Source organism: Panicum virgatum, chromosome 1N, assembly GCF_016808335.1.
Source record: "Panicum virgatum strain AP13 chromosome 1N, P.virgatum_v5, whole genome shotgun sequence".
Taxonomy (NCBI): Eukaryota; Viridiplantae; Streptophyta; class Magnoliopsida; order Poales; family Poaceae; genus Panicum; species Panicum virgatum.
This window is the reverse complement of record NC_053145.1, coordinates 14,422,464-14,436,771: the sequence shown is the minus strand read 5'-3', so window position 1 is coordinate 14,436,771 and position 14,308 is coordinate 14,422,464. Positions and strand designations below refer to the sequence as shown.

Sequence of the window (14,308 nt, the reverse complement as noted above, 5' to 3'; positions counted from 1 at the left end):
CCGGGACTATTCATCTTCCCAAATAGGACAAATATCATTCTCTGTAGTAGTGATAGACAGGATGTATGATAAAAAAAAATTCTAGTTATATAATACGGGGCACATATGCGTGGTCGTTGGAATAATGGGGGCCACGGGGAAGCTTCAAGCTGTGTGGAACAAGAATGTCAATTATATGTCCAACGTACGTCAATGGTTCTTCTCACCTTTTCAGCCGTGGAGGGCACAATCAAACCGGTAGAGGTCGATGGCTACTTATTAGTACTAGGCCCGTGTTCAGATACAAAAATCAAAATTCCAAAAAAAATTTCCGGCATCTGCATGGAGACTTAAATCTAGACAAAATAAAGAACGCATTGCGACTGCTATCTGTAAATGGCGAGACGAATCTAATGAACCTAATTAGGCTGTAATCAGGCGCTAAATTGCTACAGTAATGCTACAGTAAACAACCTCTAATGACGGATTAATTAGGCTCATTAGATTCGTCTCGCGATTTACAGACGAGTTCTGTAATTATTTTTATAATTAGTCTATGTTTAGTACTTCAAATGTAAAAAGATGCTTTTTCAAAATCTTTACATCGCGCAACCAAACGGGGCCTAGGTGAGTAAAACGAGGCCAAAACTCAGAGAAGTGGTGTGACATCCATGAGCACTGATCAGTGGAGAGAAAAGCACCTGATGGGACATTGGTCAAAGCAGTGCCTAAACAGAGGGAGGACATAGTGTAACAGATGAGGGGAACCTTTATCTTCTTCTTACAATCATGGACTTCAGACCTCTTGGTGTCCGAGATGTTGACTTCGTTTTTGAAGTATTGAACTTCTTTACAAGGAGGTAAACGCTGGAGCTAAATCAGCACATGATAAGAAGATAAGTTTATTCTATCACGCACCATCCCTGCCATGTGGGGGTAGTACTGCGTATAGCTCCCTCCAGTCATAAATAAATAAATAAATAATGTTTTGAGTTGTCTTTAGTAGACAAATTTATACTTTTATTTACTTTTGCTTTTGAAGTGTCAACTTTGAATATTTTATAACCATCAGAATAGATTTATCTCGAAATAGTTTCATAAAAGTTTTTTTTTTTTGCTTTTTTATAAAAGTTTTGTAATAAAGTACTCGTCAAGATTGTGTTCCGAAGACCTAGTGTCAATGTCCGAAGTGTCACTTATTTGTGACTAGAGAGAGTACTACTATTTTGTCAATAGCATCTTATTTTTCTTTCTTGTATAACCTAGATTAGCTCATTTAATAAATAAGTTGGGGCTCACTTAATGGACAAGAAAATAAAAAAAAATACATTCCTTATGAGGCCTTCAATTTGTCCTGTATAGAATTGTATTGTATACAAAACATATGTATTTTTGAAAATATGATTGAATCATGATTCGTCGCTCCTATTCTATGGTTCTATGTATCCCGCCTGGCAAAAAGATCCTACCTAGGATCCCTTCTTTGAGACAACCTTTTTCCCCCCGACAATAGAGTATATTAGATGTTCCTCCATTTCATTTTTATATAGGCCAACTGCGACACTAGTTATAAAGGTCCTGTTTAGATGCAAAATTCAAAATTCTAAAACTATCACATCGGATGTAAGCGGCACATGCATGGAGTATTAAATCTAGACGAAATAAAAAAAACTAATTGCATAGTTTGCTTGTAAATTACGTGACAAATCTAATAAGCCTAATTAGGCCATATTAAACACTAAATTGCTACAGCAATTGTTACAGTAAATATATGCTAATGATGAAGTAATTAGTCTTTATAAATTCATTGCGTAGTTTACAGACGGGTTCTGTAATTAGTTTTATGATTGGTTAATGTTTAATACTGCAAATGTGAAAAAATTCCCTTTCAAAAACTTTACACGGTGCATTTAAACAAGGCAAAAATCTCGGATCAAATAGAAGTTAAACATCTCGAGGATTTTACTTACATATATATCAGACAAACGTAATCCGGCCAAAAAGTTTGTGGCGTTGGATTACCCAGAAATAGGATACTCCTGGATCCTTGGTGGGTCCAATCCACAAAGGCTGTTTTGTCGATAATGGCTCAAGAGTATCCTATGCCGTACACGGGGCTAAACAAACATTTGATGTCGCTGTGACAGTGCCGCTGACGCCTCAATCTCATCGATCTGCCCACAAGTGAACGAGGCAATAAACAAATTCATCAGCCAGTGGTATTCTAATGTCCCCTTCAGCCGGGCATTGGTCAGCCATATCCCCCTGATTCTCCAGGATGATGCAGCTACGCCTATGAGCTAGTAGGTACTAAGAGTTACTGCTTGATTAATAACTACGCTTAACTGTGCCGGTTTTGATTGAGGAATCAAGGGAACGAGCAAGATGAAACCACATCTATCTCTGGGGTCAATTGGCTGATCTAGAAAAGATTTGGGGAAGAAGTGAACAACCATTGACCAGGATGCCTTTTGGAACACAGAGAGTCATGGCAAACTTGGCAGACTTTTTTCTCAAGAAGAGAACTTGATACGGAAACTGAAAAACAAGTGCTCCTATGCAATGCAAAATACTGCAGGATCCTCAGAAAATCTGTAGTGAAATTGGTGTAGACGCGGCCCGATCTTCCGAGAGGTAGGGTAGATTCGATTGATAGAGTACGTGACGTTAGCGATCCGACTTCTAATCAGACACGAATTCGAAGCCTGCAATCGTTACACCATCGCTCCGCTAGTTATCAACCAAGCACAACTTGATTGACCTCGCCGAGAAGACTTTTCCTGCTAGCGAATCCAAGAACACAAGCAAGAAAGGATAAACACGCAATCTGAAATTGCAGATGTGTAGAAGCAAAAATCAAAGTGGGGTTCAAGAACTCGATTCCAAAGGACTAATCGACACAGTGGAGGAGATCAAGAATGGGGCCCTGGATCAATGTATAAGGACTTGTCGCCATAGATACAACGATGCAATGTCTGTTCCTCAAAGGAAAACTCAAGACTAAACAAAACCCTAATCTAAAAGGCGGCGGCTACTGAGTTTATATCCTAAGGGAGGTCCTAGGGTTGCTGGTGGAGGCCAAGGGGGTGTCCACCACTTGGGCCAACACGGTACACGGGCCAACAGCCCAAAAGACGGCGGCGCAGCGCCCTGACAGATTCTGGATGTCATATTGTTTCGGCGATTTCCGTCGACTCCGAATGAATTTGGGCCGCAAACCAGTGCCATTGGAAGCTCCTTGAAATTATCTTTCCATCCATATAAAGAGCATCCAAAACGGATTCCGTATGCGGCCTGGGCGTTGATTTTGGTGCGTGCTGCTCCTGGACTCCGAATCAGACTCGAACTCGACTTGGATTGGGCCTCCAACTCCGCTTGGCTGCCCTTGCTGGTCCACCACGGCTCCACACTCCTCCCCAACGTCCTCCTCATCATCTCCATGGTTTCTAACAATAATTAAATCATTATGTAGTAATTTATTCTCAAATCTAAATGACAAATTTATTTGGAACGAGCTCACTTTATAATCAATGGTCGTATCCGAAGGTATCGTGCCCTCATCAGAAATGCTGATTGCTGTTATAATACAGAGTGATTTCAGAGAAGCTTTTCACTGACAAACAATGCACGAGCGGAATTACATGCCGTGGTTCAGACATTGTTCATCCCAATACAAGAAATTGACACCAAAATTATGTACTAAATTGACACCAAAATTATGTACTCAGCGAGCCTATCTACAGGCAATCATCCATCGACTCTCTTCGATGAGGAGGAAGAGAAGAAGACAGCAGATTGAGAACACAACGCAATAGCTACCTACCTTAGCAGCTCGCACACTGTCAGCGCTGCTGTGGCCGCGCTATACTTGGCTCTCCAGGGCCGGCTGCCGGCCGGAGGACCCCGGCGGCGCCGCCTTGGCGCCGGCCTTGGGCGCCTGCTGCGGCGGCGGCAGCGCGGGGTGCGCGCGGCAGACGGGGCAGGTGGCGCGCGCGCAGAGCCAGGCGTCGACGCAGGCGGCGTGGAACGCGTGCCGGCACCCGGGCAGCGCGCGCACCGCGTCCCCGTCCTGCATGGCGCTCAGGCACACCACGCACTCCACGGGCTCGCCGCCGCCGCCATGCGAGCCCGCCTTGAATGTGAGCACCGGCATGGCCGCCAGCGCCGCCTTGTCGAGCCCGGCGGCGGGCCTCTTCCGCGCGGGCAGCCCCGCGCCGCCGGAGCCCGTGCGGTGCACGCCGTCGCGGCCGCTCCAGCGCACGTACAGGTAGTTCATGTACAGGATCACCCCGTACAGCACCAGGCACACCACCGTGAACGCGCCCACCAGCTCCAGCGTGGCGCCGGAGGTGCAGCACCAGCCGCGGCCCGCCGCCGGCGCCGGCGGCGTCCCGGTCGTCGCATCCGCCGTGGACATGCCGCTCCTTGGTCGTCAGCTGGCCACCACCTGGGATGCCACTCTAAGCAAGGCGCAGAGCAGGAGCACGGCGTCGTGGCGCGCGCGCGCGTTTTCTTGCTGGGCTCGCTCGGCTGGTCGCCGGGTTGTTGCTGGTGCGAGGAGAGAATTGTTATGGGATTTGGGGATCAATGGTGGGGCTCGGATTGGTGGTCTGGAATGATCGGGAGGTTTGTAACTTGTATAGCGGAGGATGGTGATTATGCAAGCGATTTGGGTGAGGATTAAGCGATTAGTTTATTGAGGTTTAGTAGGTGTTCACTGCTCATGGATGGGGAAAGCTTGAGAGGGAGCGGGGTTTTGTTGCCACGAATGGTGCGGTTGGGCACGGTGCTGCCATCCTGCCAGCCAATGGGTTGGAGTTGGAGTGGCAGTGAGCACACGAATTTGGATCCGAGAAAAAAAAAGGCACATAGATTTGGAGCTAAAGACCGGATCATTGACAGCTCCGTAGTAATAATATTGTGGGGTTATTGTTAATTGCATTCGGCTTTAATTTTTCATTGTTTTGTGTTATTATGGGAAGTGAGCTAGTAAGGGTTTGTGGGGGGAGGCCTCCAGAGGAAACTTTTACTTTTTTATTTAGTTCATTTGCTTTTAGTGTCTTTTTTAAAGCTATTATAATCCAACTAAGATGACACGGACTCCGTGTAAAGCCTATTTTGTGCGTGTTAGCAAACCTGAGGTTGACCCCCCTCGTAGGGTGGTAATACCAATAACTTTTTTCATCTAAAAACATACCAATAACTTTGAAAATGACCTAAATTATTATCCTTGATTTATGTATATTCTGAGTTCATCCTCACCTAAGCTTTCAAAAATTTCATTTTGATTAGGGTTTTAAACTTTTTTGTTTCCAGATTATGGTTACGCTCTAGTTTCTGTATGTTGACCGTTGTATGGTAAATTCTACTTGAACTGTACGTGCGCTGGAGCGGCCGGGACATGTGCCAGCCAGGACATTGAACTGTGTGTCGACAAAAAAGAAAGAAAGAAAGAAAAGAAAGATCGGACATATCAAAGACATAATGATGGTTGTGCCCTTGATTAAACTGAATTAAGTCATAAAAAATTATCAAAGAACAGGCTCCCTAAGGGCGATTAGGACCTTTGGTATTTTTTTAATCAGTGAAATATTGTAGTCACCAGAAGGGTGTTGTATTTCTCTTTACCATCCCAGCGGCGGCGCCTCCGGATTTTCATCGTCTTGAAGTTGACTCGTGGAATTGTACATATTTGCCAAGATTGCAAGAAACTGGCAAAATAATTTGAGTGATGATGGGGACAAGAGAATTAGGCAGGACTGGGACAGAGACATCCAGAGTAAGTGGACAATGACATGATGCCTATCCATAAGGAACAACCCATGAGCAGCACGCCTGCTCATTGTCTCTCATTCTCTGGATGACTGGAAACTGGTCTCCAATGGTAAAAGGTGAAGCTGAAAGCTACTCAACAGTGCAGATATTCTGCAGTTCATTCCCACTGCATAATTCTGCACGAGGAATTAAATATCAAGAGACAAGAGTTATCACACCTTCATGATGTACACTAATTGAAGGTAAAGCACAACAGGTAAACATCTTGACCATTTTTAGTTCTCCCCAAACCATGTCGTTTAGCCGTAGCCAAGCTGTGATTCGAAATTCAATCAGCTAATAAACAACCGGAAGTCTTTGCCCTTGAGCATCAGATTATGTATATCTGGCACCAATAAGATAGGCGAAGGCAAACACAAAGATGACAACCTATTCATTTATTTAAGAATACGTATCTTGAAACGTGAGCATGCTATGTTGCGATATCCTGTTGTCGATTATTGTTTTAGTTGGAATTCCAAACATTATCTTTGTTGACTTATATAATGGGGATCGATCTATCTGTTCATATGCCTTTGTGTCTAATTGTGCGAATTTTATAGATGTTGGTGCAGGTTCCTTTTTTTTAGGGGGGGGGGGGGGGGGGGGGGGGGGGGGGGCAACGGATGGAATGTAAGAATGCTAGATGTTGGTGCATATATATACTGAAAATGAACAAAACTGGAAAAGGCCACATTATCCTTTTGTTAAAGTGGCATGATCTCCTTTTTCAGATGGACTTGGTGGGTTCTTTGTTCTTTGACGGTTTGACTGCTTGATCTATGAAAGGATCAGGATACCAAATTTATTTCACAGTGGCAGTTGGTCGTCTAGCAGTCATACTCTGAGTCTGAAGTACTTGTGAAGAAGATAAAATGGATCTATCGATTGTAGGTTTCATTCTCTGCACGTAAGTGTTGACATTTCTTAGCGCAATCACTAGAAACGGGTTGTTAGGCCCATCCCAAGCAACGGCACCAGGAAATGCCGATGGTATTAACTTAATGTTTACAGAATGGATCCGCAATGGCACGGATATACCGTTGTAGCATTTCACCCAGGAGACTATTCGGGTATTGTTTTTTTTCCAAACGATGGCGGTGGCAAAGGTACTGTACATAGTAATAATCCTGACATCGTTCCTTAAGTAATAGGAAAAACTCTAACATGGGTAAACCAGGATAAAAGAGACAAACAGGGTAATGTGACACAAACACACAACCAACTCTCAGGGAATAAAGGAATAAAAGAAAGAAAGAACTAACTATCTTAGCTGGAGCTTAGGCTAGGTTAGAGGGTCCTAGTGCATCTATTCAAAGCTGGGGTTGTTAGGGTTGCAGGTGACAGGAAATTAAGGATATCGGGAAGAATGTGCTGCACCGGAGTACATTCAGTTCTGTTACATCTTTGCATGAACTCTTACACCGAACTCGGACGTCGGGAAGTGCGCTAACCGCAACATAGATGTTACGGCGAACGGACAGAGCTGTCATCACCTGCCATCTACCTTAGTGACATCGTGGAGCACAATCATATCCGCAGGATCCCGCATATCGAGCACCACACTTATGTATGAGGTCACTACCCTAGCGCCCTCGGTTCCCCACCCTTCGGATGGACAAGTAAAACGCTAAAGCAAGCCTGAAAGCACAATGAACCGATATCCATACCCAGAATATATGGCCTAACCATATCCGTCACACAACTCATGAATAAACTAAGTATGGATTGATAAACTATCAAGATAGCATAACAACTATGACGAAACTCGGAATTTTACACAAAGACTTGCCTTGCAACCCTCGTTGCCTTGAATCCACTGCTAGTTTTAGGGAAAATTTGGGTGTTTCTCCCGGATCCAGGTGGGTGGGTGGGATTTTAAGCGGGTGAGCCACAACCACCAAACCACCGCACCAATCGGACTGAGACCCGGAAGACTGGCCCGGGAAGATCACAGATCTGGCCGAGGAAGCGGCTCTTGATACCATTGTCAGGAACAAGCTCAAGACAGAAATTCAGAAAGGGGAATACTCAAGAACTCCACTAAAAGCACACGAACTCAAGCTAGGTGTTCCTGATCTTAGCTAGATTTCCTTAGAAACGAGTCTCTGGTAAACCACAGGGTAAATTCCACCGCCAGCAATGCGGGGAGAGCTACACTACAACAAGAAAGAAATCAAAGTTTATCTTATCATTCCTAATGTGAGCTGGCGAAGGCAGAGCCCCATATATAGCCAGTTGCCGAAAGTAGAGTGCAAAGGAGAGGACCAAGTCCATCCGTTGATCTAACGGTGGAAGTTGAGCTAATCCAGTTCCCGCCTTGTGAATCAGAAAGCATACAGTTCCCGTTGAAGTAGCCTGATACACATGCACTCCAGCAAGCAGGCGTAAACTCTTTGAAAACGCGGTCAACTTCCTCTGGATCAAGAACAACATGCACACTGCTTCTAGGATTGCTACGCTTTGGCTCAAGAGCATAGTCATAAAACCTTGAATACTCATCAGTTAGAGAATCCATTACCTTCTTCACAACACTTGCTTTTGCTCTATTGACCATTCCCATGGACACATCCACAACCATAGCTTCTTGAACTGTCCCCTGTAATGCTCTAGTATTCCATGTTGGATTAGCTTGATAGTACTCTCATATTTTTCACATATTCTACCTGTACAGAACCTTTTGTTTTCTAGAACTGGGCAACATGCATGCTAGGGTTTATATGTTACAATCGGAAACCAGTCAGACCTCGAGTTTATGAAGCATGGACAACCCAGGGAAAGCCTTTCCACGTGCAAACAGATCTAAGCCTCTTGTCATTCTTGGGAAATACCTCTCTTTGCAGCCTTCAACTGCACCTTGCTTCTAAAGTGCATGTCCACGGCAAATTGTGGAGTCTCAGCATGGCTATAAAAAATTGGAAACCTGCACTTCTCTTAGCATCACCATCATTGTCAACATCATAAGATGCATCTTCATGTGAACCAAAGTATGCAATGCCATCTCCATATTCATTCACAGAACAATGGATTCTTCATCTGAATCAGCCACAAGGTTTATTCTGGAGATTTTATATTGCAAGACTTGATAATAGAATAAGCAGCAACGTACAGAACAGGGGAGCACTTCCAAACTTAAATCAAGAATATGAATATAAACTAGCAAATAATGGCGTCATGTAATATTTTTTGGTAGTATATACCTTCAGCAGTCTATCTAGTGAAATCTTAACAGATTGATCTTCTGGGTTGTTTGCCGTTACTGAACGTACTCATGTTATCTGAATTCAAGAACTTCAATAAAATAGGATGGGCAATGTATCAAACAGTCCAATAGAAGTCATTTTTAGTTTTTAGTGGATACCCGGATCATCTGCGTACACATTATGTTTCAGCTTGTCGTGGCTCTAGAAGGAGGGCCACAGCCGGGTGGCGTAGTGCACCCGCCTAATCCCAGAAGGTGGTTACTCGGGGAAGCGCAAGCGATTCTTCAGATCTACTCATGAAGCAAGAACACAAGAACTCTCGGGGATTTAGAGTGGTTCGGGCCGCCGAAGCGTAATACCCTACGTCCACTGAGAGCTGTATTGCTCTTGTGTCTGTGGATCCGTCTATCCTCTGCCTCCCAAGTCCCTTTTTGGCTTGAGTCCTTTTCTAACGGGCGTCTCCCTTTTATAGCGCAAGGGAGACACGTACACAGGCGTTAGACCCCGATAGGTAGGCCCAACGAGGATGTATAGTATACCACGAAAAAGTCATTAATGGTGCTACAGTGGTTGAGAATCTCTCCTCGGATACGCTTCATCGTACTATAGACTCTCTGACCTAGGGTGGTCTTTACTTGTCCCATCGGCGAGGCGCCCGTTGAGGCAGTGTAGGTTGCGACGTAGACTGTTGGGTCTACTACGTAGGCATCATGATGGGCAAAGCCGAGCTGTCGTGTCTAACTGACGTAGCAGACTGACGCGCGTGGCATGGGCAGCGCCAGCGGCTGCACTGTGCGCCTTGGTAACGCGCGATCAACAGTACATCCTGGCAAAAGTCTTCACGGGCTCTGCTGTGGCAGAGCGCACTTACGCCTCCCGTATTGAATGCGGTAAGTGGGCGAGTCTTCCAGTGAAGCCTCGCGACCGCGCGCGCCCGTACCTATGGACACGTGGCGGCTCCAGACCAGGCTCGGGCGGGGAGTTGGTTCCCTACCCGCTGAGGGGTCCAGATAGTATATGAGGGTCCCCCGGGACGCCGTAGGGGGATCCGGGGCTCCGCGAGAGGTCCGGGGACCCCCGGCTGTTTGGACTGAACGCTGCCTTCTCCGGGGCACATGGTGTCACCGAACCCTTCCCAAGCAAGGAATTGGTCCGGGGCCGTTGGCGGGGTGAGAAGGGCTCCTGACCACGGGGGTCCGGCTGCTTAGGTCGTCAGCGCGTAGTCAAGGATCACTACGAGGCTCTTGCCTAGACACAGCAAGAAGGGGTACCCTAGTCCAGGGGTACCGACACAGCTATTATGAGCAGGCTAGTCCAGTAAGTCGAGTCAGATTAATTGAATTCAGTACAAGTTCCAGACACCCCAAGCATGTTTTGGCTAGTGATCTATCTTTTCTTTTAAAAAATATGCACAAGGGCTGTGTATCATTTTATTCAAGAACAAAGAAACAAATTTATAAAGTTCTCCCCTGACAAAGAGGGAAGGAGAGGGGTAGGGATTAGAAACTTGCCGCTAAACACACACAACACAGGCTTATGATTTATTCATAGATACCAAATGAAAAATACTGAGAAAAAGGGTACTAACTCTTGATCAATCTCAATCATATCATTACAAGGACAAGAATTGAAGTACTTTCCCAGCTAAGAGGTTTCTTGGACTGCAACTCTAGATACTGCATTCGAGAAATGAAGCAAGAGCAATTGTCCAAGGTCTAAGGTTATCAGCCATGCCAATTGTCTTTGTATTAAATATTATTAGCATCTTATTCTTATAGGATAGAAACTTGCATTACAATATTCATATTAACTACTGATACACAAACATAGTAAATTACCAGTGCTGACGAAGTTTTCCATGAAGTTGTCCTGCTTATGAAGTGACAGTTCTCCAAAAATTTCCAGTTCTTCTTCATCAGTTGTTTTTGGTAATATGTAGCCAGTCAAATTTATATTTCGGTCACTATATCTTGCTTGCAGTTGCTTTTACTATTGAAAGAGAACAATTATCACAGCATCTTCAGCAGACATAATGAATATGAATAATAGAAAACAAAAACTGGTTCTCACCATCAGTTGACCATTAGAGCTAATTGAAAAATACTTTATCCTATTACTGTACAATGCCACTGTTTCCAGATAATCTCTCAAAATTCTCATCCTGTAGCTCCTTCCTCACAACTGAAACGTTGGTCCAACGACCAGCATCAGCATATATATTAGACAAGGCTACTTTTGATGCACCATGGGTTTGGTCAACCTTTGCTAGTTCTTCAGCTGCTTTCTCTCCTAATGCTACATTTCCTTGTGCCCTTGCTGCCGAAAGGATGCTGCCCCAAATCACAACATCTGCTTTCATGGGCATCATTAAAACAAGCTGTTCAGCCTCTTCCAAATAGCCAGCTCGACCAAGAAGATCAACCATGCAACCATAGTGTTTGATTGTTGGCTGGATTCCATATACTGTCCTCATGGACTCAAAATAACGCTTTCCTTCAGCTACCATCCCAGTATGACAGCATGCACTTAAAACACCTATGAATGTGATTGAGTTGGGCTTAATATTGGTCTTCTGTAATTGTAAAAACAGATCAAGTGACATGTGTGCATAACCATGGATAGCTAAACTACAAATCATAGCATTCCATGGAGAAACTGAAGAGAACTTATCATTGGCATGATTGAAAAACTGCACTGCATCAGCAACGCTTCCACACTTGGCATACATATCTATCAACCCAGCACTTAGGTTATCAGTAAGCTGGACTGATTTGTTGATTATATATTCATGGATCCATCTACCTTGATCCAATGTGCCAGAATCAGCAATTGCAGATAGAGCACTTCCCAATGTGATCTCATTTGGTTCAATGCTAGAATTCAGCATCGAAAAGAAAAGCTGCAAAGCCATGTCTGAACGTCCAATCTGCACATACCCAGATATCAAAGTACTCCAAGAAATATTGTCGGTTTCAGGCATATTATCAAACAGCTGCCTTGCTTCAAAAGTTAGGTTCTTCCTTAGTAGACCAGCCAAAAGAGCATTCCATGATGCAATGTGTGATTTGTCTGACAATCTAAAATGCATCTGGGCACAGCCAATAAGACCACAGCGCCCATAGAAATAGATCAGGGTTGCCTGCACAAATGCATGGGCATCAAAACCATTCTTCAGAATAACAGCATGAAGCTGCCGCCCTTCTGTGGCAGCATAGTACCGAGTACATGCCTTTACCAGATCAACAAACAGCATTTCACTACCATTGGCGTCTAACTCCCTCACCATATTAATGTAAGCCTTCAGAGCATCTGATACGATATCTGCACGGATGTACCCATCAATCATCGTAAAAAAAGATACTACATCCCGCTCTGGGATCCTCCAGAACACCTCTGCAGCCTGGTCCATCATCCCTGCCTTCACATAACCATTGAGCATTGCGTTCCAGGTGACCGTATTCCTATGTTGCATCCCATCGAACACAACACGGGCAGAATGAAGCGCTGACACCAAGGCATACGCATGGACCAGGTTGGTAGCCACGATGACGAATCTATCCAGCCCCCGGCGCAGAGCGACCCCATGTGCCATTCCCACTGTGGCCGCAGCCCCATGGTTGGCGAACAAGGTTACAGCGCCTGCGAGAGTCACCTCGTTGGGGAAAACATCATCTGTGAGCATGCTGCAGAACACAGCCATAGCACGCCCTGCGTCTGGCGCGAGCGAGCGCGGTCACGAGGGTGGTGTACGAGACAGTGTCCCTGTGGCTATGCGGCATGTCCTCAAGCAGGCGCTCCGCACAGTCGAGGTGCCCCGCGTGGGCCAGTGTGGCGAGGAGGGTGTTGCGTGCGGCGGCGTCGCGGAGCGGTGGGGGTATTTCGTCGAACAGCTGGTGGGCGCTGGCAAGGGAGGATGGGTGGCGCGAGTAGAAGGCGAGGACGGAGTTGCGAACAAATGCGTTGGAGGCGAAAAGGCCCGATTTGGCCGCGAGCGCGGGCAGCTGTTCGCTGCAGCGGAGTCGGGAAACCCGCTTGAGGGATGCGACCAGGAACGGGGCCAGCGGGGCGCCAGAGCTGGGCATGTCCAGGCCTGTATTTCGCTGCTCAGAGACTAGCAAGTGACGAGGGACCGTGAGACTGGCGCGTCGCGCTGCGGCGTCCGGGGCTGGAGGGGCGGCGACTGCTAGATGATGGTGGCGAGCGAAGGGGCAGCGAAGAAGGGACGAGAGGCCAGTGGCGGACACATCAATAGGGCAAGGTATGGCTGCCTACCTCCCGTCGGCTGGAACTTGCCCACCTGACCTCCGAGTGCTCAAGTTTCCTGCGCCGCCATGGCAGCGGCTCCGGCGTCCGGCGCGGAGGCGGCGGCGGCGGCCCGCGCGCGAGGAAGCAGCGGCAGCCCGCGCTGTGGTGGCGGCGGCGGCTCAGGCGGCCAGCGCACGAGGAGGCAGCGGCGGCCTGCGCGGGTCGGAGTCGGCGGCGGCGGCGGCTCAGCGGCCCGCGCGCGAGGAGACGGCAGCGACTCCGGCGTGCCGCGTGCGTCTGGGGCGGCGGCAGTTCAGCGGCCCGCGCGCGTGGCAAGCATTGGCTCCGGCGGACGGGCGTGTCTGGTATAGTTGGCCATTCAGGCTGCCCGGCCCAGCCCGGCACGGGCCCGACTCCACCCGGCATAATTAGCGGTTTTTATATTTTTATATTTTTTATTTTTGTTTTTTACAAAAATATATTTTTGATTTAGAAATTTACAGAAATATATTCTGGCCGCCTCGCTATCGGGCAGCCGGGACCTAGCCGCCCGGCAGCGGGGCGGCAGAGGCATTTCTGAAGAAAAAAATTACATAGAAAATTACGCGCAGATCTCTGGGGCCGGGCTGTCAGCTCGGCTGCGGAGCGACCGGCTCTCCCACCCTGTGCGGGAAAGTGCCACGTCCGGAACCTGTCGAGCGCGTCGCGGTGGACGGCCGTGGGCGCCTCGGCCTGCGACAGGAGGCAGAGCAGGGAGTCCATCTGGTTGCGCGCCAGCGAGTCGCCGATGAAGGCCAGCCGCTTGCCGCGGACGACGGCGAGGAACCGTTCCGGCGAGAACCGCGGCAGGTCGCACCCGTCGGGCCAGAACAGGTGCCCGGGGTCCTTGCCGTACTTCTGGCAGTTCTTGAAGTCCGGCATGTCAGGTTCGTGTACACTGGGCCCCTCGGCTCCCTCACCCATTTCCCCAGCGACATGTCGCAGCTCTCCTCGACTCGTACTCCGACGACACCTACGCACGCAGAAATCAAACGCTTGATCGAACAAAAGTTTCTAGAACTACTGTG

At 47.2% G+C, this 14,308-nt stretch overlaps 1 protein-coding gene and 1 pseudogene across 2 annotated transcripts; both read right to left on the bottom strand.

Moving 5' to 3' along the window:
* Positions 1-2,886: 2,886 nt before the first annotated feature.
* LOC120655266 (RING-H2 finger protein ATL39-like) lies at positions 2,887-4,764 on the bottom strand. 2 transcript variants are annotated; one of them, XM_039933016.1, is made up of 2 exons: positions 3,803-4,764; positions 2,887-3,592 (listed from the first exon to the last, which is right to left on the bottom strand). In XM_039933016.1, the coding sequence occupies exon 1, from the start codon at positions 4,394-4,396 to the stop codon at positions 3,842-3,844; it is 555 nt and encodes a 184-aa protein (XP_039788950.1). In that variant the 5' UTR covers positions 4,397-4,764; the 3' UTR covers positions 2,887-3,592; positions 3,803-3,841. The 2 variants fall into 2 exon arrangements, with proteins under 2 accessions (XP_039788950.1, XP_039788949.1); XM_039933015.1 differs by having other exon boundaries at positions 2,887-3,555; positions 3,803-4,759.
* A 5,953-nt stretch (positions 4,765-10,717) lies between these two features.
* LOC120655265 lies at positions 10,718-13,569 on the bottom strand (annotated as a pseudogene).
* Between the last annotated feature and the right edge of the window lie 739 nt (positions 13,570-14,308).

Coding starts and splice junctions, on each gene's coding strand:
- LOC120655266 (XM_039933016.1), bottom strand. CDS start 4,396: ATGTCCACGGCGGATGCGACGACCGGGACGCCGCCGGCGCCGGCGGCG.